We start from the raw sequence: 27,867 nt of genomic DNA on the forward strand, positions 1-27,867 counted from the left end.
CCTCCCCACCCCCCCCCACCCCCGCCCACCAGGCAACACTCAGGTGATGGTGCCATTTTCTGAGCTAGACAGTCACGGGGAGGGGAGCAGTTCGGGTAAGGTGTGTGAGGGGAAGGCGGGAAACGACACACTAGATTTTAGATGTGTTTGAGGTCTTGCGGGAGGTGCGGGTGGAGATGCCCCTCCTGGAGATCGTGGGTGCTGGGTCTGGAACTTGGCACAGACGCGGGCTAGAGACGGAGCTTTGAGGGCCGGGGTGGGGCGAAGTTGATGCCTCCGTGAGGAGGCTCCTTGAGCACTGGGAGGAGAGGGAGCTCTGGAGCAAGTGTGACACTGCCCAAGTCTGGTGAGGAAGAGCAGGAGACAGAGCCTGAGGGGAGAAATGGGGAGAAGCCAGGAAGGAGTCAGCCATCGAGGCGAAGGAGCAGTGAGTGTGGGTGTGAGATACGGAGAAGTCTCGCGAGCAGAAGGTGGGGGAGCGGCTGGGGTGGGGGGATGTTCCCCGGAGGCTGCGTAACCTACCCCAAGAGGGGGCTTGCAGGACAGAGCTCCTCGCCCACAGTTCTGGCGTCTAGAAGTCCGAGGTCAAGGTGTCGGCAGGCTTGGTTGGCTCTTCCCAAGGACTTAGGGAAGGATCTGTTCCAGGCCTCTCTGCTTGACTGGCAGACGGCCGGCTTCTCCCTGTGTCATCACATCGCCTTCCACGTCCAGATTTCCCCCCTTTCAGAAGTACTGGGCTGGCCCACCGTAATGACTCCATTTTAAGTTGATGACCTCTGGAAAGGCCCTGTCTCCGAATAGTCACTTTCTCAGGTACCAGGGGTTAGGACTTCCACATGTGAATTTTGAGGGGACATAATTCAACCCTTACTTGAGGATTGAGGAGTGGGGTTTGGGAATCTCTTGCGGTGTGCTGCAAAGGGAGGAGAGTGGGATAAGAGAGTGATTAGGGCGGAGTGGGGATGCAGGCTGAGTGCTGGAGTGCCACTTGAGCGCATGCGTGCACACGCGCGCACACACATACACACACACGTGAGCCCCTGCCCTTTCCGGTTTGCTAGTGCTTCTGCACTCCCTGGGCCAGGATGTCCATGGTCACAGCATGGAGAAGGTGTCTTCTTCATTTGCTTCGTCAGGCCATGGGAAGTGCTCAGGGCCGGGGCTGGGGTGGCGGGGATGGCAATACGTGACACCCCTTTCCTCCCTTCCTGTGCTCAAAACCAGTTGAGCACTAGTCACTGGGACAGACGGACAGCAAGATACCAGCTTCTTGATAAGGCTGACTGGAGACTGTTGCTCACCATGTTCCTTCGAATCAAAGATGCTATTGAGTGTGAGATGTACCACTAAGCAACATCACAGCCAATTCAACTGTATCATGCCATCTGCTTGGAAGATGCATCCCAACTTCAGAGATGTTAAAATGTGTAAAATGTACGTCTTCGATAAATGAGTGGTGGTGTATCGGGGCCAAGGGCCTTTCCCTGAATTAGATCCTCCTAGTCCCGGGCTGAGCCAGGCAGCCACAAGCCTCCTCTGCACGGGCACCTTTGCCCGACCCAACTTCCTGCAGGACGGGGAGCAGACCAGCGTGCCCCTGGCTCGTGAGCACGCAGACCTGCGGGACAAGCCAGGTGGCACCGATTCAAGCCGGTTATCCCACTGGGTAAGTCACTTCTCCCCAAGGGGGAGGAGTTCGTGGGTAGGTTGGGGACGGCGGGAGTGCTGCTCTGCTGGCGGTCCGCCTCAGTAAGAGGCGTGGAGACAAGGAGTGGAGGACCCCCACCAACACTGAGCACAGCGCCTGGCGCACAGCAAGTGCCCGCAAAATGTCATTCTTAGGAAGGTGTAAGGCAACGGGTAGATGTACAGTATGTGGGCAGTAAGGAGCATCTCTGGGCAGCAAGGCTGCTGCTGTGGTTTCACAAGCTGTTTGGTCATTCAGCGAACCCAGCACCTACCCTGTCGCAGACACGAGGATGTGAAGACCTCGCTGCCTAATGGGGGGTGGGGGAGGTTGTGGGTCGGTTAAGTAAAAAGCATGAAAGACACAGCATTAGGGATAAATCCTAGGTGTTGTGGGCGTCTAGGGACCTTCCACCTGACCTAGTCCCCAGGGAGGTGCAGGAGGGCCCAGGGGAAACCGTGTAGCATGTTCACCGTCCATATTAACCTCGTATTAACCGTGTTAACCACGACTGGGTTAGCGGATCCCATTGCCCCTTTCCCACCGCTCAGGACGCAAGTACAACTCCTTACTGTATGACGCCCTCTCTTCAAATCTCTTGGTACCCTTACCATCTAGCCCTCCAGCATCTGCCAGTATCTAGGCAAAACCTTGCTAGTCTCCTCAGGGTGCCTCCAGGGCCCATTTTAGTAGCTGGGCCCCCTGGGGTCTTGGGCAGCAGAGAAGAGCCAGAAACTTTCAGTTCACGGATGACCTCGATGCTGACCTGCATCTTGTGGGCAGATGATGGGTATCTCGAGCCTCGCTCCAAGGAATATGTTTTGACTGAGACTGCTCGTGGAAGTTGAGAAAAACCAGAAACCCAAAATTTGTTTCCCCGTTGCAGACACCTTACATCACACCCCTTCCCAGATAGACTGCATCTGGCCCCATCCGCTCCCTTCCCCGCCACACTCGTCCTCGACAGTCAGCCGGGGCATGGTGAGCACAGCTGACATGTGACCCTTTGAAGGGGTGTATCCTCGGTGTGTCCTGTTTCCACCCCGATGGCTCTCAGCATATCATGGCACGCGGTGTGTGATTGTGGGCACTGAAAATTTGCAGATGGGGAGCTGGGGTCTTCCTGGCACCCCGGTGCCAAGGACAGGTTACGTCCTCCAGCGTGTGCATCATCTGTCAGAAAATGCTAGATGATGGCAAAGTGTAGAGGCAGGCAGTGCAGGTGACAGCTCTCAGGGAGCAGGCGAGGGGCTAAGGGACTTGTTCAGTAGGTGAGGCAATGCACGTGGGGGAGAGAGAAGGCCGGGGGAATGCCTCATCTTGTAAAGGGAGGAGGCACCTTTTTGCCAAATTGGATTCCAGGCTCCCATTAAGTGGAGAGCCCGATGTGGGCCCCAGTTCTAATGAAGTCTCTCCCGGCACCTCCCATTTCTGAAGCCTCATGATCTGCCGTTAAAACCTTCAGCACATGTGTCATCCTGAACTGGAGGTGTGGGTCAGCAACTGTCAATGTGTAAAATTAGGAACTCAGCAGAGATCGTACACGTGTAGGTGCTAAGACGTACCTTTGTTCTCCATTGCAGGCAAACACATTAGTTCCTTTGAGCTAAAAAGTGTGTCTGATACCATGAATAACAGTTGCTTAGGTGATGTCCTACCCATTCATACCCCAAGAAGTAGCTCTTCATATGAGGTGGTAAGTTTGGAATTCTTTTAATAGGAAGCCCCAAAATAGGGCTTCTGGAAAGCTCAGGAGACCTGCAGGGCAAAGAATGAACCTAGTGCCTACTGGATCTCTAGGGCTCTTGGCAGCTGCCTCAGTGCCCTGGTGAAGGGGAGGACCCAGAGCAGCTCCGCTTGCATCTGCTTGATACCCACAGCGGCGGGTACTGAGTCAACTACCGGGGCGAGGTCTGTAACAAAGGGCAGTAATCCGGCCGGGGTTGCTTTGAATGGAGAGGATTCTCTAAGGAAAGCTGCTCTCAGCTCCAGCTGGCCGTGTTGCCAGATCTTATTTTTTGGAGGCTAGCAATCATTTTTGTGAAATCTCACCATTTTTAAAACTGTTAGTGACTAACTTGAAAAAACAAAATCCAATGAAATTGTGTCTGTGAACCCTGGTTTGCGGACTGGCAGTAGGATTTAAATTTTTTTTTTTTTTTTTTCAATTTAAATTTCCTTTGCAACATCCCAGCCCTGTGATACATTAGCCCATGCTTTAAATCCTGGGATGGGGGAACTCATGACCCTCCAAGTCCGCCCTTCTATAGAATGAATGACTGCTCCATCTTCACCGCACAGGACGGGCATCTATTAGGCACCTGCTGCATACTACACATTTCCTACAGCTGGGTTCTTTTAGGCAGTGGTGCAAGCGGAATAAAACGGGGAGGGTGGCTCTGGGTAGGGCACGTCAGCTCCTAAGTATTTCCTTGATGTCAGGCTCTTCTTGACACCACAGCAGATGAAGGGAAAGGCAGAAGCCTCAGGTTTGGTGATGAACTACTTGAAACGAGTAGCCTTTATTCCAAATGCTGTCACTGACCACAGGATCCTTCCCCCATCAATCACTGTCAGTGCTAGGTGAGTGGGGCTAATGACCCGTTTTTCTCTTCTGCCACTAGTTCCGTGTTGGGTCATTTTCAGTGTAGAAAGAATTTTAGGAAGGCAGATCTGCCAGAGCCTTCGGATTCTGGGAAGCGAGAAGCACGATCGTTGCATTCATTACCCGCGCCCCTGCTTTGTTCCTGGCCAACGAGCTCTGACACTACTGGCAAACTACAGATACCCTGGATTCTGTCCTCCCGGATGTCAGTTTCTTGCTCATGGAACAAAGGTGTTGGGGGAAACCTGCTTGGGGTGGGTCAGCTATGCCCTGGATGCTGGGGTCAGGGCCCCTTCTTCAGACGTCAGATTTTGCCTTAAGGATGGGTTTCCGCAGCTTCTGAGGAAAGCAGCTGTTCGAGGACCCCCACTTGATAGCTTCAGCTCCCAAACAGTCTCTAGTCCAGACAGCACAGCTTGGAGATGACAGGCAGGCTGAATACTGATTAAAAACAAACCCACAATTTATTGAAAACAGGTACCTTTCAGTAGCTCGAATTAGAACAGCTTAGGGATGCCATTGCTCAGGAACACAATATGCACACTCTCGGGAAAGGGAGAATAAAACAACTTAAAAGGAATACAGCTGCAACAGGACTGGATCGCTAGGAGGGCCACGCAGCAAAGTAACACCAGGTAGAACACAGAGCCACATGTGAGATCCCAGTGCCCTTGAGCCCGGGGAGGGAACTCTCAGCAACCCTAGTTTTGGACCTCATCTCATGATTCTTTGGGGCGGAGGTGCTGGCTGGAGCACAGGGATCTTGTTGCTGACTCTGATTAACTAGTCAGTGCCCGGAGGACAGGCTAAACATGGGGAGTGAGGCCACCAGGCAAGTTACACCTGCCCCCCAATGAACCCCGTAAGAGGAAGTAGTCCCTGCAAAGTCTGTGAACCTGGCAGGGACAACTGGACTAGAGAGAGCTTGGAGACGGTTCCTCTGCAGCCGGTCCCATAAAAACCCTAGACTAAGCTAAGCCCTAGAATTGTCTTAGCCAAATTCCTACCAACTAGAGAGGTAGAGAAGCCAGACATGCATGGAAGCTGCCTCCAAACCAATTTTTGGTCTTCGGTAAAGGGATAAATACAAAACACTGTTCCACAAGTCGGCTTGGAAAAGCCTACTGGGCACAGCGGGTAGAAGATCCTGAAGGCCCATTTAGTATCCACCACAGGAGAAAGCAGGGATGGGGGCCGGGGTGAGATGTGCTCTGCTGTGGTTACTGCCAGGATACATCCCGTCCTGCTGTCCTGTTCCCATCTGTACAGTTCCTCCCAGCTTTCCAGATCTGTCCTCCCATGGCCCAGAGCTCACGCTTCCCTGAGCTTAAAATTCCCAGCCTCGAGCAGAGGGTTCTCCGACGAGGGGGAGCAGGCGGTCTTCCTGGGAACATGAGCTGCTCTCACGCCACCTCCACTGGGATAGGGGCGGGGCAGAGAGGATGCTGGGTTACAGGAGGCAGAAGGTGGCAGCTCAGAGCAGGAAGGAGAATTCTGCCAGGAGAATGACAGGAAGTTTCGACTGCACGGATGCGGGAGGCAGTTGGGTTGGGAGGTGTGAAGAGCAAAGCTTTATCTAACCGATGGGGGAGCAGCGCGTCTCCCCCGCTTCCCAAATTCTCCCAGAGGAACACCACTCCCTGCTCTGGAACTTCACGCTCCAACAAACAATAAGCCTGAAGGGAAGAAGTTTCTTCAGGGTCCCAGAAGTGCCTGTTGAAGGTCCATCTTGTCAAGTTTGGCTTCTTGAGACAGCAGCCTCATTTGTGAGTCCGTATGCTGTTGCAGATCTGGGCCAGGCGGCTCTACAAAGGAAAGGAGGCGGGTCGTTGAGCGAACACGGCACCGGCCACGCTTGCCTGTTGGCCACTTCAGAGTCTCCTCGGGTGGCACTGGACTTGGGGTCAGCAGGTCTGAGTGAATCTCAGCCCTCCGTTCTCTACTCCTATCATGAACTAATGAATTACCTGTCCTGGACCTCCATTCCTCATCTGAACGAAGCAGTAAAGCAAGACCTCAGATGAGACAGTAGTGCTGCAGGCACAGCTAGGGGACGGATGTCACTAGGTTCGGGTAGCTGGGTACCTGTGGGATCCCAGCACAGGGCCCTCGTTCCACAGGACCGGGCTGGGAAAGCAGCTCCGCCCTCGCCCCCCTCCCTGGAGGTACCCTTCACAGACCCCCCCCAGTAGGGGGGTGCCTAGGGCAGCCGTGTTCGCACCAAGTGCTCCCATCCACCACCGGAGACCATGCTGACTGGACCACGGAGGCCCATCTGACCAAGGCTGAGCCAATTCAACGCCCTTCCGAGAACGTAAGCGGAGGCCAGAAGCCGGACAGTCAGTGCCAGGCATTAGTGAAGTCAGAGTTGCGGCTGCCTGAAGCCACACGCAACCCAGTACTGAAGGAGGACACAGCCCGGAACCGAGAGCCCTGTGGAGAAGATGATCTGCCAAGGGAGGAATGAGGAAATGTCAGAGAAATGGGTGCGTGGGCCTCAAAGACAGAGACGCTCCAGGAACAGGTGCACCTCCATAAACTCCTGTCAAGGAGGGTCCCACTGCTCCGGAGGCCTGGCTGTTCGGCGTTTTCTTGGACTCCGTGGGACCCCTTGGAACAAGCCCTTCCCTCCCTCTAGGAGGTTTCCGTTCCGGCAGTCAATCTGCCCTCACACACTGACACCAACTGCCTGAATGACGCAGAATTTTGATTCTGTTGTGGAACTTTTGTGGCAGGCACTCTGGGGTGGACTGAAGGTCAACCTCAATTTAGGGACAGAATTGCAGCTAAGGAAGTAGGAATACGGTTAAAATCCCCTGGGGGAAAGAGGACAACACCGTGCTAAAGATGAAGCCCAGCGCCCAAAAGACAGTCCCAAGTACGGCTAAACTAAGAACGCCGTTGGCGGCATCTTGTGCGCGGAGGGTTACGAGACTCACGGAGAGTTTCTTAATGTTTCCCAAGGCCTCTGGGTCCAGCTGTGCGATGTCCATCCTCTGCAAGTCACTGGCCAATAATCGCATGCTCTGTGTGGAGGGCAAAATGGGTTCAACCTCCATGTCCCCTAGGGCAGGGCCCTCCACCCAGTGTCTTAGTGTGCCCCAGGGGTGCCCGTGATACTCCACGCTTGGTGGGGGGTGGGGGGGGGTGGCAAGGGGTGCCTTGAGGAGTCAGTGACATCAGTGCTCATCACTGGACCTTGGCTGGACCACCCGGGGAATAAAGGGCATGTACTTTAGCTTAGAAATGCCCTGCAGACACATCTGAGATACACCTTCCTTCCCTCCGAGGAGCCGAGGTCAGCAACTTCCTCTACTCAACCCAGAGAAACGGGTATCAGCCTGCTTCAGAACCCCTCAGAGTTCTACAGAGTGGAAGACACAGCTCCTGGTCCCCTTTCTAGACTAAGCACATACCCCAACGGTGCCTTCCTCTGCGTTCCCTTTAATAACCTCCCGTGTTGCACACATCACATAATCCTGTTCTTGACGGTGAACCTATCTTGACTACTGAACAGCTTCTCGAGAGCGGGGATCGTGTCTTCTACACCTTGGGCCTGCCACAAGGCAGCTGGGCAAATGTTAGCTGAGGAACAAATAGGAACATGGAGCCGGGCAAGGATCCCAGCCTGGGCCTCTAACCTGGGCGAGAAAACTGGGTTCTGAGTCCTGCAGAGAAGTGGAGATCGGGATCCATGCCACCCCACGGACTGTGGGGGTGAGAAGTGGGTGGATGGGCCCAGGACAGAAGGGCTGAGCGAGCAGCGTGGTGGCCTGGCATCCCTCGGAGACACTCACCTCTCCACCGCCCACCGGCACCGTGAGGAAAATCTCTTTGCTGTCGGCAAGAGGGCTGCCATTCATGGAGATATTGTAGATCCGCTCTCTGGCTGCTGGAGTGCGCAGGCCCGGGGTCTTGAAGACCCTACAAAGTGGGAAGATCCCCGTCAAGATGGCTTGGCAGATTGAATGACATGAGGCGCTGTGAACCCTTGCAGCCCCCATCTGGCCTCAAGCTGTAGTTTTCAAATCCCACATTTCTAAGAAGGCGAGTTCTAAATTTAGGGGAAAAAATGTCTTTTTAAACAGTAATGACTAAACACAGCTGGAGAAGGGAGGCTGTAATTATCAAACATACATCTAGCCAAAGTCAGTTCTTACCCACGGAAATCTCAGGTCCAAAGCTCTGTATGGATGCCAGTCATCCATCCAGCCACAAAGCCAGAAATAAACTATGGTTAGTGCATTTCCAAGAGTGGCTAAGTGCTTCCATCAAGAAGAGTTTTCTGGGGTCAAAAAAGGAGGATCCAGAGACTACATCATATTAATTCCCAACCTAACCTCGAGACAGTTAAAATTCTGCTACCTGTTTTTCTCTACATGTCCTCTGCTATACGCTCATGTGAAAACCAGTTCAAGAGTGGGAATTAAAAGTAGAAGGCTTCCTCCCTCTCCTCACCCCAGAGATCCCTACTCTCAATTCCTTATGTCTTCCAGAAACGTTCTATGTATATAAAAACAAATGGGATCGTCTAGGACACGCTGTTCTGCAATGTGCTTGGAGACGCCCGTGATCACGAAGCTGTCACATCGGCACACGCACATCCACTTTAATGGTGAGATGGCACTTCCTGTCCAGTTGACCAGCCTGCTGGAAGACACTGGCTTAGAGCCTGGGTTACGTTGGTCTCCCGATGTGACGTGGTGTCCACTGTCACTCTTACCAAGGGTATAGGAGAGTACCTACCCAGTTTTAAAAACCACGTTTCCTGGTCAGAATCAGAAAAGACCAAGAATCACCAGAGGCTTCCTAGTCATCAGAGGCAGAATGTCCTCCTCCCTCTCGTCAAAGAGTCATTCTGTCGCTGAAATCAGCTAACCTGCACCCAGGGGAGGGGCAAACACTTGGAAGCCGAGACGGCTGCCCTCCTCCAAGAGCGCTTTGCCAGGCCAAGGAGTCGAGTGTTTTCTCGCACACCCTTCTTTGCTGACTGATGTTAACTGGTGGGTTCCCACCCAGACGCAGGCACCGCTCCCATCACTCACCTCGAGTCAAACTTGGGTGTCAAGCCTGGAGTTGGTTTCACCATAGACAATTCCAACCGGCCCCCAGCTGGGGTGACAGTGTTACAGTGGCTGGACCTGCAGGTAAGAAGTGGCCATGAGGTGCGCAGTGACAGCAGCAGCGTGGCAGGTCACACGCAGAAGGCCCCGATCATGTCGGGTACTGTCCCAAGCACCTCACACATGCTAGTTCATGAAGCTCCCCAACAACCCGGGAAACACGGCTGTTATCCTTGCGTACGGATGCAGACTCCAGCACACTGAGTCGCACAACTTGGCCGAGATCACACAGCCAACTAGGGCGGAGCCAGCGCTCTGAAGCCGAGTGGCCAGCCTCCAGAATCCGACTTCTCCGGCTAACGGGACAAGAGGAAGGAGGCACCCTCTCAGCCCCCGGTAGGCCTCTTGCCTGGAGCTCGGCGGCTGGAGGCATGAAAACAAACGAACCAAAAAAGTGGGGGAGGACAGAGAACATGGGCGGAACTGGAGAAATGTGCTGGGTCAGTTCATTTCTAGAAGCCCCTCCAGCTTGGAGACTCAAGTTCCACTGGAGCACAGGCCACGAGAGCCCTTTCACCCCCGATTTCTGCCACACTGAGTGGGTCTCCCCAGTAAAACCAAAACACACAATGAAGTTTGGAAAACCCATTACCTTTTGCTTTTGCCTTTTCCTTGTACGGACTGGGTTCTCTTCTTGGACGGAGGACACCTTTTGACCTGGATTCACAATCAAATGAAACTGTGATTATAAAAAGCCCCAAAAGGGGGAAAGGTAAGGGAGGGGTAAGAAAAGTAGGGGAGGGGGAACCAGCTCTGGAAAAGGAAACTAACACCGAATATGAGGTCTGCTCCCAGAATCAAGTTGCCTTAGGTAATACAGAACAAAACTGACCAACTAAGGCCTGGGTCTTCAAAGCAGAGGGTTTTGACCAAGATTAAAGGGAAATCTCTTTTGAACTGACTTGGCCTGGCTTGCCCCCTCTCCATCCCCTCACCTCCCCGTCACTCTCCCATTAAGTGCTGCTGTGAAGGTCACTCAGGCGGTCCCAGGTGCCCAATCTAAGGAACCCTCGGCAGTCCTCACCCCTCCCGAGTCCTCAGGGGCACCTGACAAGGATCACTCCTTACCTTCTGACAATTCTCTCCATCCCACCTTCCCCATTTCTCTGGCTGTCCCTGTGCAGGCTGCCTCATGACGTCTTCTTTCTAGCATCCCTCCAAGTGCCCATCCTCAGCCCCCTCTCCACGCCTTCCCTGCACAACCTCACTGACACCCACAATGGGAGACAGTGGGTCTCACAACCTCCTACTGCTCCCTGAGCTCCAGGCTGAAATCTCGGGTAAGTGTGGAACAAAAACTGGGACAGTGGCTGTTCCCCTTCACCGCTCTTCCTCCCATGTCCCACCTTCCACCCATGATGGCTGCCTGAGCTAGAAACCATTTGATCATCCCTGCTTCCTCCCTTCCTCCACCAAGCTCTCTCTCCCTTTTAAAACATTATGTCAAAACCGTCCTTCTCTTTTTATAGGCTCGGTGTCTCCGTTTAAGAATTACAATGGCCTCCCAACTGGGTTCCTTGTCTCCAGTTTTTCCCCTCTCCCATTTACCCTGCATATTGTTCTGAAATACCAATCTGAAATGACCAACCTGGTGGAATGGAAACTTCCAAGCCTGGTACACAAGGCCATTCGTCGTCTGGCCCTACTCTATGCAGATCACCCTCACAGCTTACATCCTTGCCATCCCAAACTGCTTCCTGTTCCTTAAATGGATCTTTCCTATCTCCTTGTGGACTTCCCTTCCCTTTCTTTTCCAGCTAGTGAAATCTCCCTCACCTTTAAAGGCCTGGTGTATCCTAACCAGCGAGGTAATAGCTTTGATAGCTTCCTCTTCTATGTTCTATGTACCTTACACACACATCTATGATTGCTTTTGTTTTTAGCCATTTAAGTGGGATCTTCTCTACTAAACTGAACTCTGGCAGGTAGGGGTGGGGCAACAGGATATTATGTATTTGTCTCCTGTCCTCTCCCAGCCTCAAACCTGAGTGCCTACTTACTCTTGCAGTTTGAAGATTCTTATTTTTATTTTCTTCTTCTTCCTCTTCTACTATCATTTCATCCACTTTTATTATCTTTCGTGCTATAAGAAACAGTTTTAACAAAGTGATATTTCTCATAGGAATAAACTTTAATGTTTTCATGTGTTGTTTTTTTTTTTTTTTTTAAATGTTTATTTTTGAGAAAGAGAGGCAGAGAGAGGGAGACACAGAGTCCGAGAAAGGCTGCAGGCTCTGAGCTGTCAGCACAGAGCCCAATGCAGAACTCGAACCCACCAACCGTGAGATCATGACCTGAGCTCAAGTCAGACACTTAACCGACTGAGCCACCCAAGCATCCTATCATGTATTCATGTTTCTTATAGGAAATGAAACTTATGCAATCTGAGGTTGTAATTAAGAAAAAGACTTTGAATATACAAGATGACTTTTTTTAAAAAGAAGGTTTAGACAGAGGAAACTAACCAGACTGGTTAAAAAAGCCCACATGATGCCCAGCATTCTGGTAAGAGCACAGATGCTGGGGTCAGCCAGACTTGAGCTTGAGGCCTGGTCTTAGCACCAACCAAGTCATGGGGCTTTTAGTGTGGAGCCTCAGTTTCCTCATCTACAAAAGGGAATAGTCCCTTCCTAGGGGTATTATGAGACCTGGAATGTGCTTCACAAGAGGAGGGTCTTTGTTACTCCCTGTACCCCCAAACTCTAGAATTGTGCCTGTGTTTACTAAGTGTCTGTGGAATGAATCAATGTAAAAGCCTTTTGGACAGTACTGGACACATGTCAGAAGCATTGTTTATTACAATAAAATATTATTTACATAGATTAGAAAAAACTTTCTAAGCATTGCAGTTGCTTAGTGATAGTAGTGTCACTGCTAAATATGTACAACCACGAGCCAGACAATCTTGAGCAGGGATTCCACAGAGAAAATTCACACATCTAATCATGAGGGGCAGGGGATGAGACTAGACAGCTTTTTATTTTCTGACACATTAAACAATATATTTATCTTTTTTTTTTTTTTTTTTTTTTTTTTTTTTGGAAGCAGCACAATGTAGTCAAAGTCCAATGGTCAAGGGAGCACAAAAAAAAATCTTTACTGTTGGATGACATTGGTCCTGGTGTGTTTGGCTCCCAGGGGTGAAATCAAAAGACCCCTCCCCTCCCCAACCACATAAGCAAAACTGGTGGAACTCAGAAGAGAAACTAGTATTACCTAAGTGTAGAGATAACCCAGAGTGACCTAACAGATTGTAAACGCGCAGGTGAGGAACTCTAGGAATACCCCAGTCCAATTATGTCACAATCTCACCAAGACAGCACTGGAATGTGACACCGGCGAAGTGAAAATCTCCTGCCCCCCACACCCTACAAGGCCAAGATGGAAAGCAAGATGGACTAAGAACCGGACGGTGTTTCTGGCCCTACCCAGCAGGGAAAGCGCGCTGGCAGGCAGCCCCAAATCCAGGCCATGGGTCAGGCCTATCCTCGCAAGATTTGGATGCGCTGAGCTATGAATGCTCAATGACAGTGACTTAAAATCCCTGACAGAGCCCAATGTGTCCTGAGTCCATGCTCACTAACCACAACCTGCTGTCCCTCCAGGACGGCCTCTCTCCAGGTGTATGTGAGATGATTTCACGAAGCAGGTCCCTGAATCCAGGAATGTGGGATGACGCAATGGGACACCGGTCCTTCTGCAATTCTCTTAACCTTTCTGGTCACACAGGAGCTCCTTGGCTGGCCTTACCTTGTCCCGTAAGGCCTCTCAGTCCCGCCAACCTGTTTAACTGGGGGAGCCAAAAGGCGGCCAAGGTCCCCACGCAGCTTTCCCGCTCCTTCCGCTCTCACTGTCACTCCCACATCACTGGGAGTCTGCTCCTATCAGTCCTGCATACAATCAACTCAATGCGGCGGCCAAAATCACGTTATCGGATTTACAAGACGGAAGACTGGGCATTAGAGGGAAGAGGCTTTACCCCCGAGGCCTCTCTGAGCAACCAGCCAACCACCCGAGCCTCCACTCTCTCAGTTCAACAAAGGGTTTTGAAAAGTACTCACTTTTGGCAGATTTCAAGGGTGTCTGAATAGCTTCTGCTGTTAGTTTGTTTATTTCTGTGATATCCAGGTCAGCCTGTGACAAACACAGCCAGAAAACACCAGGCATATTCCATCAACTACGAGGAGTATTTTAAGACTCGAAACAATTAAAAAAACATATTATTTGATACATACAAAGATTGTTACATACTAGTTATAACAGATATGGTGAATTCCCATAAATGCACTGTACCACCTAAGACCTAACACATTGCTGGTACCTTGCTTCCAGCTCTGTATTCTGCCCTGTTCTACATCCTTGTCTCCCCTCAGAGGTGACCAGTTTCCTGTCATTCCCCAGAGGTAACCACTATCCTTTCATTTACTTAAAAGAAAGCACGTGTAAGTTTTTACAAGTGTACATGTGCTGAAATAATATTTTACTTGGTCTCATTTTTGACCAGTTTGTAGTTGTAGTTAGTTTTCACAGCCATGTAATAGCCCGCTGTGCGACTCTACCAGAATGAATTTGTCCAATCTCGTCAACAGTCTTTTGCTATTACCAGCACTGCTACTCTGAACTCTCTTCTACGTGTGTCTGATGCACATGTTCAAATTTTCTCTTGGCTGTACCCTCAGGGATAGGGCACTGGAGGGTTGTGGGTACACAAATGTTCAGCCTTGATATTATGCCAAATCATGTTTCAGAGAGGTCGCGCTTGATTACGTCCCATTGGCAAACAATACAAGATCCTGATGATTCACGTTCTCTAACTCGGTGCTGTATTAGACTTCTCTCTCTCTTGATTTTTTAACATCTAGAGGGTTGATAAGGTTTTCTGTTGTACTCCTGAGCCCTTCAAAAAGTCACCGTCATTCTAATTAAGTGTTCCCAGTGGTAAGTACCTATAAGGATGAAAACAGCCACGCAGGCATGATCCTATGCCTTTCCTTGTAGGGCACGTGTAAATATCAGAAGAGTTGTTACAGACTAGGAATGACGCTGGCTTCATCTCCAGATGGGTGGCAAATCTGTGGAGTGCTCAAAGAAGGATTCTGAGACTGTCCAATCTTAGTAAGAAACAGCACTGTAGGAGATTAGTGATGTCTGAAATGGCTAATGGAATAGAAAGTGGTGGCCAACTATCTGCCATCCCTAGAAACAACTGGCATGTTATGAAGGTATCAGTGGTGGCAGGCCACTGATCACCTACCATGCAGAAGAGTTAACAGGCCCAAGACTGATGCCCATAGGAAGGCCTGTTTGCGTGGCTGGCTGGTGGCTTGCATGAGAACTTGGATTTCAGGGTTCCCACCATCCCTGGTAAGAATGGCTCCTCTGGGCCTAAGCTTTGTATAAACACCATGACTTATGTTGCATAGCTGCTTTCCTTCTGGAAGTCTGGAATTTTGGTATGTGCTAGGCAGAAGATGGCTATGTGACCAGCCCCCAATAAAAACTCTGGGCATGGAGTCTCTAATATGCTTTTCTGGTAGATATTATACATGTGTTAAGTTAAGGTGTCTCATGTGACTTCACTGGGAGAGGACTCTTGAGGGTTTGTGCCTGGTTTCTTCAGGACTTTGGCCCATGTACCTTTTCCCTTTGTTGATTTCCCTTTGTATCTTCGCACTATAATAAATCATGGCCATGAGAATGACTACATGCCGAGCCCTGTGGGTCTTCCTGGAAATAGTCTCGGGAGACCCCCCCACATACCTAATAATTATGAACTTTGGTACCAAAGTATCATTTCTTCCCTGAGTTTCAAATCATATTAGCTAAGGCTACAATTGCTTTTGACTTGGTATGATGACACTGGCTATTTCATGTAACATTAGAAGCTCTCTGATTTGTAGTTCTGTATGTCAGATGAATTAAAAAGAGGGTGATGCATTAGCTAATGAGTATAATTCACCTCAGAGGTTAAGTCTTTTGATACATTAGATCTGGGTGTGCAGATGGGGGGAACATAGCACAAAGAAAAAACCAGGACTGAGAACGTTTTACTAGCTCTTGATTTGTTCAGTTATCTCCACTCCTCTCCTATAATATTCACCCCCGAACTCTCTAGCTTTTTTCTGACTGAATAACTGGCTCTGAAATACCTTCAACTTCTGAGGCCAGTGGAGATCTGCTATTCAATGCTACTATATACCCTTTATAGTCAGGTCCTTTCTAATCCAAGGGATTCTGATCAGTGCACAGAAGGATGTAGATTTTTGGGTTCGCTTTGTAAATCTGATAAAGGTTGTAATACATATTCTCCCCAGATATACTACAAATGCATGTATATACACACATTGTTTATGTATGATGTTAGAGTGCTCAGGGTCTCTGTGAAGCCCATTTATGGACTAGTTCCCAACACTGTACAACAGAACTTTCTGCAAGGATAGAAACGCTCTATTTCTGAGCTACCAATACAGAGCCACTAGTCATGTGTGGCTACTGAACATCTGAAATGTGACTAGTGTGTCTGAGGGACTGAAGTCTTAATTTTATTAATTTTAATTGATTAAAATAGCTACCTGTGGCTGGTGGCTATTGTACTAAACAGTGCAGATTTAAGATCTAAATTATTTTGCTTCCCCATCTTACTCTCTTCAGTCCTGATAGTGATGCTGGGATGAAGGAGGTGAGAGGGAGTGAGGAAACCTGAAAGTCCCAAATAAGAGCATAGCTTCATATGACACGAGTCATACTGAGCAGGAGTCTCCTTGACACCTAGCAGGCCAGGTCATTAGGTAATGGCCCAGGGGCTTAAACAAACTTGGAGCTGAGGCTTCTACTTTGCCTGTGGAGGTCAGGGCAGGGCTGCCAAAAATAGAACTGCCTCCTTTTGTAGCACCTGAAACTATTTGGGCCTTATGGACTCAACATTGGATAACCATAATTTTTCAGTTGCCATAAACAAAACAGATCCCCTATGAAACCTCTTCCACAGTAAGCACTCACTGGTTGGATTTTGTGACTGGATTAAACTTAAAAACTAACCACAGTTCCAAAATAGGACAACACTTACTGTTGCTGCCTCTTCCAGGGCCTGTTTGTTTCCTCCAAGGGCTTTAAAAAGAACATTTTATTTAGTTACTATCGGATTTTAATGATAAACCATCTTCCCTGATATAACCAGTTATCTGTCTAAAACTGGACCAGATTAAAAGCCCTTGGTTCAACATCAAGGACATTCACAAACCAGTTTTAATTTTTCTCCACGTTAGACTGGCCCCCTCGTAACATATTCCACGTTCCACCACCACAAAGTTCTTATTTTCCAAATGTGCCTCTGCCTCTTATGACTCACTGCCTTGGTACTATTTCTTCTACCAGAAATACTCCGCTGTGCCTGACACATTTCTAATTCATCTTTCAAAACGCAGTTCAAATCCAAAACTCTGTTTATTTTTCTGTCACAACAGATTGCTGCAAAGTGCTGAGCTCGTTGCTCATTCTCATCATACCCAACAACTACTCAGAGCTGTTTAAGGGTCCACCCTGCTTTGAACTGAATTCCTTGAGGACAGTTTCTGGCAAAAAATATGACATAGAGTAAGTATGTAGCCAACGTATGTTGAAGGAAGAGGTCTGTGCAAGATTTAGATGTAGAATAAAGTAGAGGTAATCCTCCTTCTAGAAACTTTCATAGTGTCCTATAGAACCGTTAAGAATTCAAGCTTTGGAGGTGCCTGGGGCCCCTGTGTGGCTCAGTCGGTTAAGCGTCCGGACTTCGGCTCAGGTCATGATCTCGCGGTTCGTGAGTTTTAACCCTGCATCATGCGCTGTGCTGACAGCTCAGAGCCTGGAGCCTGCTTCAGATTCTGTATTTCCCTCTCTCTCTGTCCCTCCCCTGCTCATGCTCACGCTCTCTCTCAAAAAACTGAATAAACATTAAAAAAAATTAAAAAAAAAAAATTTTTTTTACATTTATTTCTGAGAGACAGAGCGTGAGCAGGGGAGGGGCAGAGAGAGAGGGAGACAGAATCTGAAGCAGGCTCCAGGCTCTGAGCTGGCAGCACAGAGCCCAACGCGGGGCTCCAACTCACGGACCGCGAGATCCTGACCTGAGCCGAAGTCGGACGCTTAACCGACTGAGCCACCCAGGCGCCCCGATTTTGCTCAGTTTTTAAACTGACAGTTTCCACAAGATAAGGAACGCACTGCTTGGGGTTGTCCTCCCCTCGGAGCTCTGGTAACAAACCGAGTTACTCATTTATTCACTTTTAGATGACGGGATAAAATATTTTAGGAAAGAGAGTGCTCTGTGACACGTGAAATTCATGCAAAATTCACATTTTGGTGTGTCCATAGGTACATTTTACTGGAACACACACATGCCCATTCATTACAGCTGTTTCGTAACTGTTAACAGCTTGCGTTGAGTAGCTGCCATAGAGAACCCTCTGGCCCAGAAAGCCTAAAATATTTACTATCTGGTCTCCTAGAAAGGACGTCCGCCTACCTGTGGGGGTTGACGATGTTAAGTACTACGCAGGAAAATAAAGCAGGGAAGGGAGATAAGAGGGCGGGGGGAGCGGTACGACTGCAATTTCCGAAAGCGATCGGGGAAGACCTCACTCAGGTGACCACAGAGGCGCCCCGGGCCGAGGCCGGGGGAAACCAGCAGCTCTTACCAAAGTAGTCGAGCCAGTTCATCTCGCGCAGCACCTTGGGGAGCCTCAGGATCTCGATGTTGTACAGGTTATCCATCTCCTTGAGGAGGTTCTGCCTGTCTGACTGAATCTGCTTGGATCGGATTTGCACTGCGAGAGGGCAGAGCCGACAGAACACGGGTCACGAACGCGGCCCGGAACCCGTGCTGCCCGCACCCCAAGCCCGCCGGGCCCCCGCGATCGCCCCGGGGTAGCGGCAACGACCCGGGCACCGCCCCTTACCTTCACGGTCGAAGTCCCTAAGAAAGGAGGCGAGCTTCCGGCTCCGTAACGAGTTGGTCTTGGCGACCCGACTGCCGCCCTTCCTAGCCGGAGCCATGGCGCTCGGGTGGAGGCCGCGGGGAGCTGGGGACGCAGACACAGGGGGTCAGCGGCCGAGATCCGGGAGGGAAAGTACGGGGGCCGTGGAGGAGCGGGAGAAGGCGGGAGGGCGCCCCACAGGGCTGGTAGGAGGCCCTGTCGTTGGACGCCCGAGCATAAAGGAGTCGCGAGGCACGTACCTGCGGGTCGCGATATGGGCTGAAAAAAACCTCGCTGCTGCAGCTGAGAGGAGGGAGAGGCTCCGTGGCTATCCGGACCTGCGACCGCCGCCACCAAATTCAAACTGCCACAGACTGACGAATGAGAAGCCGCTGTCTTAGGTGGGTCCCACAACATCCAATCACAAGGAAGCTCCGCGACCAGGCCGCCCGTCCACACGTAGGACTACAACACCCAGAAGGCATTGCGGTGACGACATAGGTTCGCGACTAAGCAGCCTCGCAGGGGCATGCGCAGCGAGACTGCGGGCGCTTGGGGGCAGCCCTGGCGGGTCCTCAAAGTTTGACCGTATTAGCTTTCAGTTTTCTCGCTGGTTTACGGAAAGGCAGCTTCAAGGAAAGGAGACAAGATTCTGGCTCGGGAAGCGCGCGTTTGGAGAGAGCCCTCCGGCCTGCGGAATCCGCGGTCTGAAACCGCGGAGACTGCCTTAGCCGCGGACAAAACCTCCTCCGACGGGTAGAGCGGACACCCTTCCGGAGGTGGGAGACGAGGGCCCGGCCTCCGAGAGCCCCTCTGAAGGTAAGACAGCGCCGCGCGCGCCAGGACTTCCTGTCGGAAGGGATGGACAGCCCCCCCGCGAGGAGACCCTGATTTAGCTGAACCTCACTTGAACACGAGAATCACTCCTGGACCCGGTACTTCCCCCGCCCACTTGCGGCCCTAATGCTGTTGTTGGTTTTTTTCTTTTCTTTTCTTTCTGTTTTTGTTCTCGGCAGAAGATGACCCAAGACCAACCTCTGCTTGCCGTGCAGGAGGCCCTGAAGCAGTGCTTCCCGGTGGTGGAGGAGCAGCAGGGCCTGTGGCAGAGCGCGCTAAGGGACTGCCAGCCCCTCCTGCTGTCCCTCAGCAACCTGGCAGAGCAGCTGCAGGCGGCCCAGAATCTGCGGTTTGAGGACGTGCCACCACTTCGGGCCTTCCCAGACTTAAAGGAGCGGCTGAGGCGCAAGCAGCTGTGGGCTGGCGACACTGTCTTGGACAAGTTAGAGGAGAGGCTGTAAGAGTTCAATGCCGCTCCTTCTTGGCGGAAAAATGGGAAAACTTGGTCTTTAATAAGTAGCCAGTATCAGTCAGGAGAGAGTTTTCTCCCATACTTGAGAGAATGATATTTGGAGGTGTCCCAACCTTCCCTCCTCTGTTCAACCTTTCCCTCCTTCCAACCCTCTGCCCCATTTGTTGCGCAGCGGGACCTCTTGTCAGAAAGTCATTTTATGGCATTTCCATTGCCCCATAAGGCATGGCAGTGGTGGCCTTAGGAGAAGTTACAAAAGGAGAAGAGAAAAGCCATAGAGAAAGCTTATTAGCCCCCCTCTAGAGTTCTTTTGTAAAAAGCAGTGAGGAATTGTACTTTAAACTTCAGAGGTGCTAAGAGTCAAGGGTTTTACCCTGGTATCATCTCATAAAATCTTTTCAGATCTCTAACTTAACCTCACTTCATCCCATTTTGCTGGTGAGGAAACCAAGGCTCCATCAGATTGCCTGTGGTCACACAACTCGTAAATGGTAAAGCTGGGATCTAACTCAAGTTTACCTGACGTCAAGGCCAGAGTGGTCCGCTGCCACTCTGTTCTGCTGTACGTTGATGTCTCTGTGCCGAGCATAGCACATCTCTAAACTCTTAGTATGCCGAACGGGAGACCCTCTAAGAGTTCTAAGTATTGAGGATAGACAAGAGGCAGGGCACATACCATTCCTTGACTAGAGCAAGAGAAGGTTCTGGTGTATACAGTCTGTGCCGTAGACTACTTGGAAATGGTCAAAGATGGGGCCCTTCTTTGTATCCATTTGTACAAAATACATTCATGAAGCCTTTACGGGATGCCGAGTGCAAGGTGCTCGGAATACAGCAATGAACCAGACTTAGTTTCTTAGTTGATTAGAAGAGATAGACCATCAGTCAATTAAATTATGTTGTGGTATATTCTAAGGTACTTTTATGTCAGTTCTTGACATATTTGTGAGGATTGGGCTGTTACTTTAAGTCTATTTTTTGGGGGGAGCATTCTTTTTTTTTTTTAATTTTTAAATGTTTTATTTATTTTTGAGAGAGAGAAAGAGCAAGTGAGCAAGCAGGTGAGGGGCAGAGGGAGAGGGAGGCACAGAATCTGAAGCAGGCTCCAGGCTCTGAGGTGTGAGCACAGAGCCTGACGCAGGGCTCGAACCCATGGTTCATGACCTGAGCTGAAGTCGGACACTTAACCGACTGAGCCACCCAGGCGCCCCTAAGTCTGTTTTTTAATTGTGAGTCAAGGCCACACGTTTTGAAAGCCCCAGTTCTAGGTTAGGGAATTCTTTGTCCTTTTGGAAGTTGTAGCCTTCTTCTTGGTGGCTGGTCCCTTGGAGTCACCAGTGGAATGATAAAAATATTTACCATAAGGTGGGCACTTTCCTACTGGGCATTTTATATGCGTTATTGCACTTAGTCCTCATAAGAACCCGTTCCGCTCATTTATCCATTGAACAAGTGTTTGTCATTGTGTGCACCAGTGTCCGTGTTCTAGGTACTTAGGGTGTGCAGTGAGCAAGACAGACCATTTTTATACGTGATTGAGAATAAGTAACTTTCCGAGGATCCACAGTAGTCTGTGCCTCCGGAGCAATTTTTCCCATTGGGACATTTGGCAATACCTGGAGACATTACTGATCGTCATAGCTCAGGGAGGGTGGGGGCATGGTTTGCTCCTGTCATCTAGTGGGTACAGGCCAAAGATGCTGCCTGACGTCCTAAAATACACAGGGCAACCTCCCCACCACAAAGAACCATCCAGGCCAAAATGTGAGTGTGCTGAGGTTGAGGAACCCTGCCTTAGGCCTTTCTCATGATATTGCCTAATACGAGACTTCTTTTCCCCCAGAAGCGCCCTCCTCAAGGTGCGTGACACCATCAGCAGCCACGTGGAGCGAGTGCTTCAGACCTATGAGCAGCATGCAGACACGATTGGCATGGATGGTGTCCTCCAGGCTTCGGTTGTGAGCCCTTCGGTGGCTGACATGTTGGAATGGTTGCAAGATATTGAGAGACATTATCGAAATTCGTATCCTTTGCACATGTTTCAGGCAGCGTCCAGAGCTGCTTCAGGAAGTCTTTCAGTTTTCGTGAGATTATACCACTACGTAGTATGGGTCAGTCAGTTCTCTTTGATCTCTGAACTTAGAGAAGAATAAAGCAGGGCAAGTGAGGGATGAGCATGGAGTCCTGACTTGAAATAGGGTGGGCAGGAGAGGGCTCACTGGGTTAGTGGCATTTGAGAAAAGACCTAACGAGAGCAAAGGAGAGAGCCATGTGATATTTGGGGGAAGCGTGTCCCAGGTAGAAGAGACCGCAAGTGCAAAGGCCCTGTGGGGGAGAGCATGCCTGACATGTTCATGAAATAGTGCGGAAGCCAGCAGGGCTAGAGCGGATGAGGACGGGGAGCCTAACAGGAGACACGGTCAGAGAGATGGGGCTGGACCTCATAGGGCCCTGGAGGTCTTTGAAAGGATTTTGGCTTTTGCTCAGAGTGAGGTGGAAAGCTGTTAGAAGGTTTTGAGAAGAAGGATAACATAATCAGCCTGTGTTTTCTCACAGTATCACCTGGCTGAGTTCGGAGGAAAGACTTGGGGTGGTGTGGAGCCAGGGGAGCTGCAGGAATACCACCAGTTCATTGGAGTTCTGGCCCTTTTCTCTCCATTCTTTCTTTTTTTTTTTTTTTTTTTTCCTAATGTTTATTTATTTTTGAGAGCCGGAGTGTGAGCAGGGGAGGGGAAGAGAGAGAGGGAGACACAGAACCCGAAAGGAGGCCCCAGGCTGCTTGCTTTCAGCACAGAGCCCAATGTGGGGCTCGAACTCCTGAACCATGAGTTCACGACCTGAGCCGAAGTCGGCCGCTTCACTGACTGAGCCACTTAGGCGCCCCTCTCATAAGTCTTGCCTGAATCACGCATCTCCGCTCTGGCTTCAGTTTCTGCCTTCATTTGAGTAACTCCCCAATCCGCCCTTCATTCTCATTTCTAGCCTTGATGTTCAGCTTCCCGCAGCTGCCTCCAGCCGGGTCGCTCCTGGGAGCACAAGCTCCTCGGTCCTGCCACCACACTCAGTCCCCTTTCCCTCCAGGTGTAGGATCAACCCTGTGTGATCATTGTGTGGGAACTCCAGCAGCCCCTTCCCCCTCTCCCTCTCTCTTTCCTTTTTCACTGCATTGGTGGCAGCTGTGGCGGTGGCAGCTGTGGAGGCAGTGGGACAGCCTAGGCGGGGGAGCAGTAGCCGCAGCCAGTGTTACTGAGCGCTGACTATGTGCCAGGTACTCTTCTCCCAACGTCCACACGGCCGCCTGTCAGGTGTTTTGAATCCGTTTCCTTGGCGCTTCTTGTATTTTTCTTCTCTATCTGCACTGCCTCTTCCATAGTCTCTTGCCTCTCGTGAGGCCCCTTGATCTATGCAGCCTCTTGACAGGTTTCTCTGTCTCTGCCTTCTTTCCCTCTAAGCCGGCTCCGGCTAGGGACCTCAACGGTAGCCTGAAGACATCTTTGTTCTGCCTGTTGCCTATAGAGGAGTTTTCGACAGCTTCCAGAATCCCCATGTGGGTCTTCGGTGCTCTTTGTGTTCTGGCTCAGCCTGCCTTCTCGGCCACCTTTCTGACTGCTGTGCATGTTCCAGCCGGCCAGATTGGAGGATTTACTCGGCCCTGAAACCATTCCATGCTTCCTCACTTCTGCACCTTATGTTTTTCTTGCCAGCTGGAATCTTCCTGAGGCCCTCCAAATGGGAGGGACTCGTCACTCAACTTCTGAACCGCCACAGAGTTTCCTCTTTTGTGTCCCTGAGATTCTCCATTTCTACTTTCTGGTTTTTCTGCTCAGCGTGGTGAGATCCTAGATTGTTGGGGTGATGTTTCATCCCTCTGGCCCTGTAGCACTGTGAGTGAAGAGGTGCTCAGCAAAGATGTGTGACATAGGTGAGTGCGAGAGAGCTACCCCTTACCCTTCTAGCTTCTCGTAGCTCTCCCCAGGGTATTTTTCCCTTCAGCATATTTCGTTGTCTTTTTGAGCAGTCCTTAACTTCCCGGAAGTTACCTGAAGAGAAAGTGCCTCCTGTCCTCCATCCAGTGGGGAGACTTGGCCAACATCCAAGCTTTGCCCAAGGTCTGGGACCGGATTTCAGAAGATGAACACCAAACCCTTGTACAAGGTACTGGTTTTCATTTATGCCTTCATGTTTGCTTTCTTTCTCTGTCTCTCTGTCTTACAGAGATGCCCTTGCAGTGCCTCCATATTTTTTATAAATCTGATGTTTTACGTTCCCTGGAGAGGTGATATGCCACAGTTTTTCTCTCTTCCTATTCCAGATACCCTACTGAATGTTTCCTTCTTCTTGGAAGAGTAAGGAAGTGGTGTGTTTATCAGCATACTAGTGAGACACGGTTGAAGGCTGATACTGGTGCATTCTGGTATTTCTAAAGAAATGTCAGTATTGTAACCTAACATACTTGAAAGATTAGTGCCTGGGGCTGGAGGAGTAGCCCTTGGGAGGGTTGTGTTAGATGTTTCTAATGTTGCGGCCTCCCCCTGCTCTGTCATGGTTGAAAGTACGTGGACGCCCCTTGCCCTTTTCTAGGCTCGGGAATGGATGATGGAGGCAGAGAGAATGCAGGGAAGGCAGTGCAAGAGAACACTGGGGGCAGGAGCCACAGCCACAGATGTGGTAGGGAAGGAAAGGACGGGGGAGAGAGTGGCATCCCTCTGAGCATCATCCAAAGCTCTGAGCTTGGTTGACACCCGGCCCTGTTATGTGTATTTGTATCAGTACCCGATTCCCTGACGCAAGATGATTCTTCTTGATGATTTAAAGAAATAAGGGTGATATTGATGGAAGACAGTACAGATCTTCCTCGACCTATAATGGTGTTACATCTTGATAATGTCATCATGTAAGTTGAAAATATCGTGAGTCAAAAATGCATTTAATGCACCTACCCTACCAAATGTCATAGCTCAGCCTAGCCTGCCTTAAATGTGCCCTGAACACTCACATTAGCCTACAGTTGGGTAAAATCATTGAATACCAAGCCTATTGTACCATAAAGTGTTGAATATCTCGTGTAATTGATTGCAAAACAGAAGGGTGGTATGGGCACGGAGTGGCTGTATAAGTTGTGTACCCTTGTGAACTTGGGGCTGACCGTAAGCTGGGGCTTGCTGCTGTCACCCGGTGTCACAAGAGAGGATCGGACCGCGTGTTGCCAGTCCGAGAAAAGATCCAAATTCAAAATCTGAAGTACGGTTTCTGGTGGACACGTATTGCTTTTGCACCATCGTAAAGTTTGAAAACTCATAAGTCAGAGTCGTCTATCATTGTCCAGTTGCTTTAGCTCCTCGTCGTCATTCAGTTTCCGGAGTCCGCCACCAGGGGGAGGTGGCGCAGCATGAATCATTCTCAGTGCTTTGTCGTCGATGGTGTTCCTCTGTTCCCTGTCTGAGAGTTAAGTAACTGGGCATAGTAAGACTGCTAAAATGATGGGGGTTTTTTTCTGACCAAAGCTGGCACCTGATTTTCCACATCCCTCTGATCTTGGAGTAGCTGCACGGTGGGAGAAGAGCGCCCAGAATCAGGCCATCAGTGTTATTTCTGAAGCCCAGTGCCTTCATCTGTGAAATGGTTGGGTACTTCCAGACCTGTCAGCTTCCTAGGCTGTGGGAAAATCTGGGTCACTGGATGTAGAGAGGCTTAGTAAAGAGTGTAGATATTTTTAAAATGAAGATGACTTTTTTTTTTTTTACTACAAAAGTGTTCTATATGCTTTTTAAAAAATCAGAGGAAAATTGTAGGAAAAATTTTAAATGTAGAAAAGTATGAAACACAAACTCCATCAGAGAAATTTTGATATATGGCTCTTTCTGTGTCCATATCCACAAATTAAAAAAAACCCCACAAATGTGGCATCATTGGTATATACTGTTAAATAAACTTTTTATTTTTTTAATTATTATTTTTTTAGATAAACTTTTATTATTTTTAAAATTTTTAAATTTTTATTTATTTTTGAGAGAAAGAGCATGAGCTGGGGAGAGGCACAGAGAGAGGGAGACACAGAATCTGAAGCAGGCTCCAGGCTCTGAGCTTTCAGCACAGAGCCCGATGTAGGGCTCGAACTCACAGACTACGAGATCATGACCTGAGCTGAAGTCAGATGCTTAACTGACTAAGCCACCCAGGTGTCCCTAGATAAACTCAAAAAAAACTTTTTTAGCCATCTTTTCACTTTCGTATCTCTAAAAATAGCTCAACACAATATACACCAGTGTACATCTCATATACAATTTTAGGAATGTATTATATCTTTTGTTTTTCCAAATCTTCATGTATTTCTACTTATAAAGATTGTACATTCTCATTGTAGAAGATTGAAGTATTACAGAAAGTGAAAATGCACACTGTCTACTGTTTTTAACAATATGGTAGACGTTCTCCCAGGAATTTAAAAAATCTATCACATACGTTAATAATCATAAATAAAACTTAAAAGACATTTGGGTGTCAGGCCTTATGATGTGCTCTGGAGACAGATGAAAGAGATCCCTAGAAAGGTTTATGGTTCAACCAGGGAAAGATTTAAACCAGTGTTTCTCAAGCTTTAACGTGTATAGAAATCACTGGGCTCTTGTTAAAATTTAGACCCTAATTCTGTAGGTCTGGGGGGCGGGGGCAACGCCCTAGATTCTATGGGAGTGGTGGGGTGTTCGTTCTGAAACTAGCTGTTAAGACTGCAGCCTCCATCTTGGTCCATCACTCCCTCTTGGATCCCTCACACTGAGAGAAGTCAGCTGCAGTGTTCTAAGTCGGCCCTGTGGAGAGCTTGTGTGAGAGACCGATGCCTGCCAGCAATCGCGTGACTGAGCTTGGAAGCAGAACCCCTGCGCCCCTGTGACTTAAGCCTTCTGGTGAGACCACAGCCCCAGCTAACAGCTAGACTACAACTTCATGAGGACCTAAGACAAAGGCAACCAGCTGAGCTGTGGCCGGATTCCTGACCCATGGAAACATAATAAACGTTCGTTTTAAACCATTAAGTTTTGGGGTAATCTGTCGCATAGCAATAGATAACTAATATAATGAGCAAATGGGTTTTTTTGTTTTCTCCCAAATTTTGTACAAACTGTAGCATACTGTGTACTCAGCTTTGCACCTCTCCCCCCTCCCCCAATTACTGTATCTCGAAGGTCATTCTATGTGAATACATAAAGAGCTTCCTTAATTTTTTCTAGAATAGTTGCATATTTTTCTGTTGTTTGGGTATACCATAGTTTATTTAAGTAGCCCCTTACCAATGGACATTTAGGTTGTTTTCAAAGTCTTAGTGTCTTATGGGTTTCCACCACCTTCCTGTACTCCCACCCCTGTTCATTATGCCTGTTTTCCCTGGAATTTTTCAGCTAGCTAATCCCACTGCACCGGCTCACCCCCAATAAAGAAAGAAGTCTGTTGGTATTTTTACTGGACTCCTATTTAACTTCTAAACTAAGCAGACTCATAGCAGGAATGCTTCCAGTGATCCCTCCTTAAGCATGCCATAGCATAGGGGTTGAGACATTAGATGGGAGCTCTTTTCTGTTTCCTTTAGTTGGGGAAATAGACTCTCGGGGGTCAGAACCCCTTCCCTGTCAGTGAGACAATCTGTTGGGATGAAATGAAGAATTTAGGATTCTTTCTTTCCTGTCTCTACTGCATCCACGTTTAGAATTTGACCTCAAAATTCTCATGGTGGAGAAGGGGTTTTTCAAAGCCGGTGGGATCATCCTAGGCTCTGAAGAGGACTTCTGCCCTGCCCAAAGAGTGTCCAGATTGCATGGTGACTTCATTGTCTGACTTTAATGTGGATGATAGGAGCCAGGTACCATCCCCAGCTGTCCGAGTGCTGAGTTGTTGTCGGTCCCTTCTCTCTGTGCGCATTCGCCTGGGGGGGCGTGCATCTAGAGGAGCAAGCTCAGGGAGGAGAGGAAGATGATACACTTGGGAAAGTGTGCTGAATCGTGAGTGACCCAGACCTGGGTTCAAGTCTCAGCTCAGCCTCTCACCAGCCAGTCTTGGGGAAATCCTCTCTCCTCTACGGTTTGTTCGTTTGTGTAATGGAGATGACGGTATAGGTCCTTACAGGACCTAAGTGAGAGGAGACATGTAAGGGGTTTGGGTAAATTTGTAAACATGTAAGGGGTGGAAATTTACTA

The 27,867-nt window shown here is 49.5% G+C and overlaps 2 protein-coding genes across 4 annotated transcripts in view; one reads left to right on the forward strand and one right to left on the reverse strand.

Moving 5' to 3' along the window:
• The window catches only part of LOC131504993 (glycoprotein endo-alpha-1,2-mannosidase-like protein), an 85,486-nt gene extending 66,718 nt beyond the window's left edge, over positions 1-18,768 (reverse strand). Inside the window, exons 1-11 of one of the 2 annotated variants that reach the window (XM_058718011.1) lie at positions 18,630-18,768; positions 18,352-18,474; positions 18,091-18,219; positions 16,482-16,522; positions 13,477-13,549; positions 11,416-11,498; positions 10,008-10,072; positions 9,338-9,433; positions 8,090-8,216; positions 7,232-7,318; positions 4,732-6,097 (exon numbers count right to left, since the gene is read on the reverse strand). In XM_058718011.1, the coding sequence (XP_058573994.1) occupies positions 6,053-6,097; positions 7,232-7,318; positions 8,090-8,216; positions 9,338-9,433; positions 10,008-10,072; positions 11,416-11,498; positions 13,477-13,549; positions 16,482-16,522; positions 18,091-18,219; positions 18,352-18,448 (843 nt within the window). In that variant the 5' untranslated portion in view covers positions 18,449-18,474; positions 18,630-18,768 and the 3' untranslated portion in view covers positions 4,732-6,052. Of the gene's footprint in view, positions 1-4,731; positions 6,098-7,231; positions 7,319-8,089; positions 8,217-9,337; positions 9,434-10,007; positions 10,073-11,415; positions 11,499-13,476; positions 13,550-16,481; positions 16,523-18,090; positions 18,220-18,351; positions 18,475-18,629 lie in introns of those variants that run through there. The other variant, XM_058718010.1, reaches the window with a different exon arrangement.
• A 103-nt stretch (positions 18,769-18,871) lies between these two features.
• AIRIM (AFG2 interacting ribosome maturation factor) lies at positions 18,872-26,909 on the forward strand. Of its 2 annotated transcripts, none has more exons than XM_058718016.1 (5): positions 18,872-19,051; positions 19,083-19,188; positions 19,386-19,663; positions 21,522-21,701; positions 23,715-26,909. In XM_058718016.1, the coding sequence occupies exons 3-5, from the start codon at positions 19,389-19,391 to the stop codon at positions 23,956-23,958; spliced, it is 699 nt and encodes a 232-aa protein (XP_058573999.1). In that variant the 5' UTR covers positions 18,872-19,051; positions 19,083-19,188; positions 19,386-19,388; the 3' UTR covers positions 23,959-26,909. The 2 variants fall into 2 exon arrangements, with proteins under 2 accessions (XP_058573999.1, XP_058573998.1); XM_058718015.1 differs by having other exon boundaries at positions 18,874-19,188; positions 23,715-23,833; positions 23,991-26,909.
• The last annotated feature ends 958 nt before the right edge of the window (positions 26,910-27,867 follow it).

This window comes from Neofelis nebulosa, chromosome 2 (genome assembly GCF_028018385.1).
Source record: "Neofelis nebulosa isolate mNeoNeb1 chromosome 2, mNeoNeb1.pri, whole genome shotgun sequence".
NCBI classification, from domain to species: Eukaryota; Metazoa; Chordata; class Mammalia; order Carnivora; family Felidae; genus Neofelis; species Neofelis nebulosa.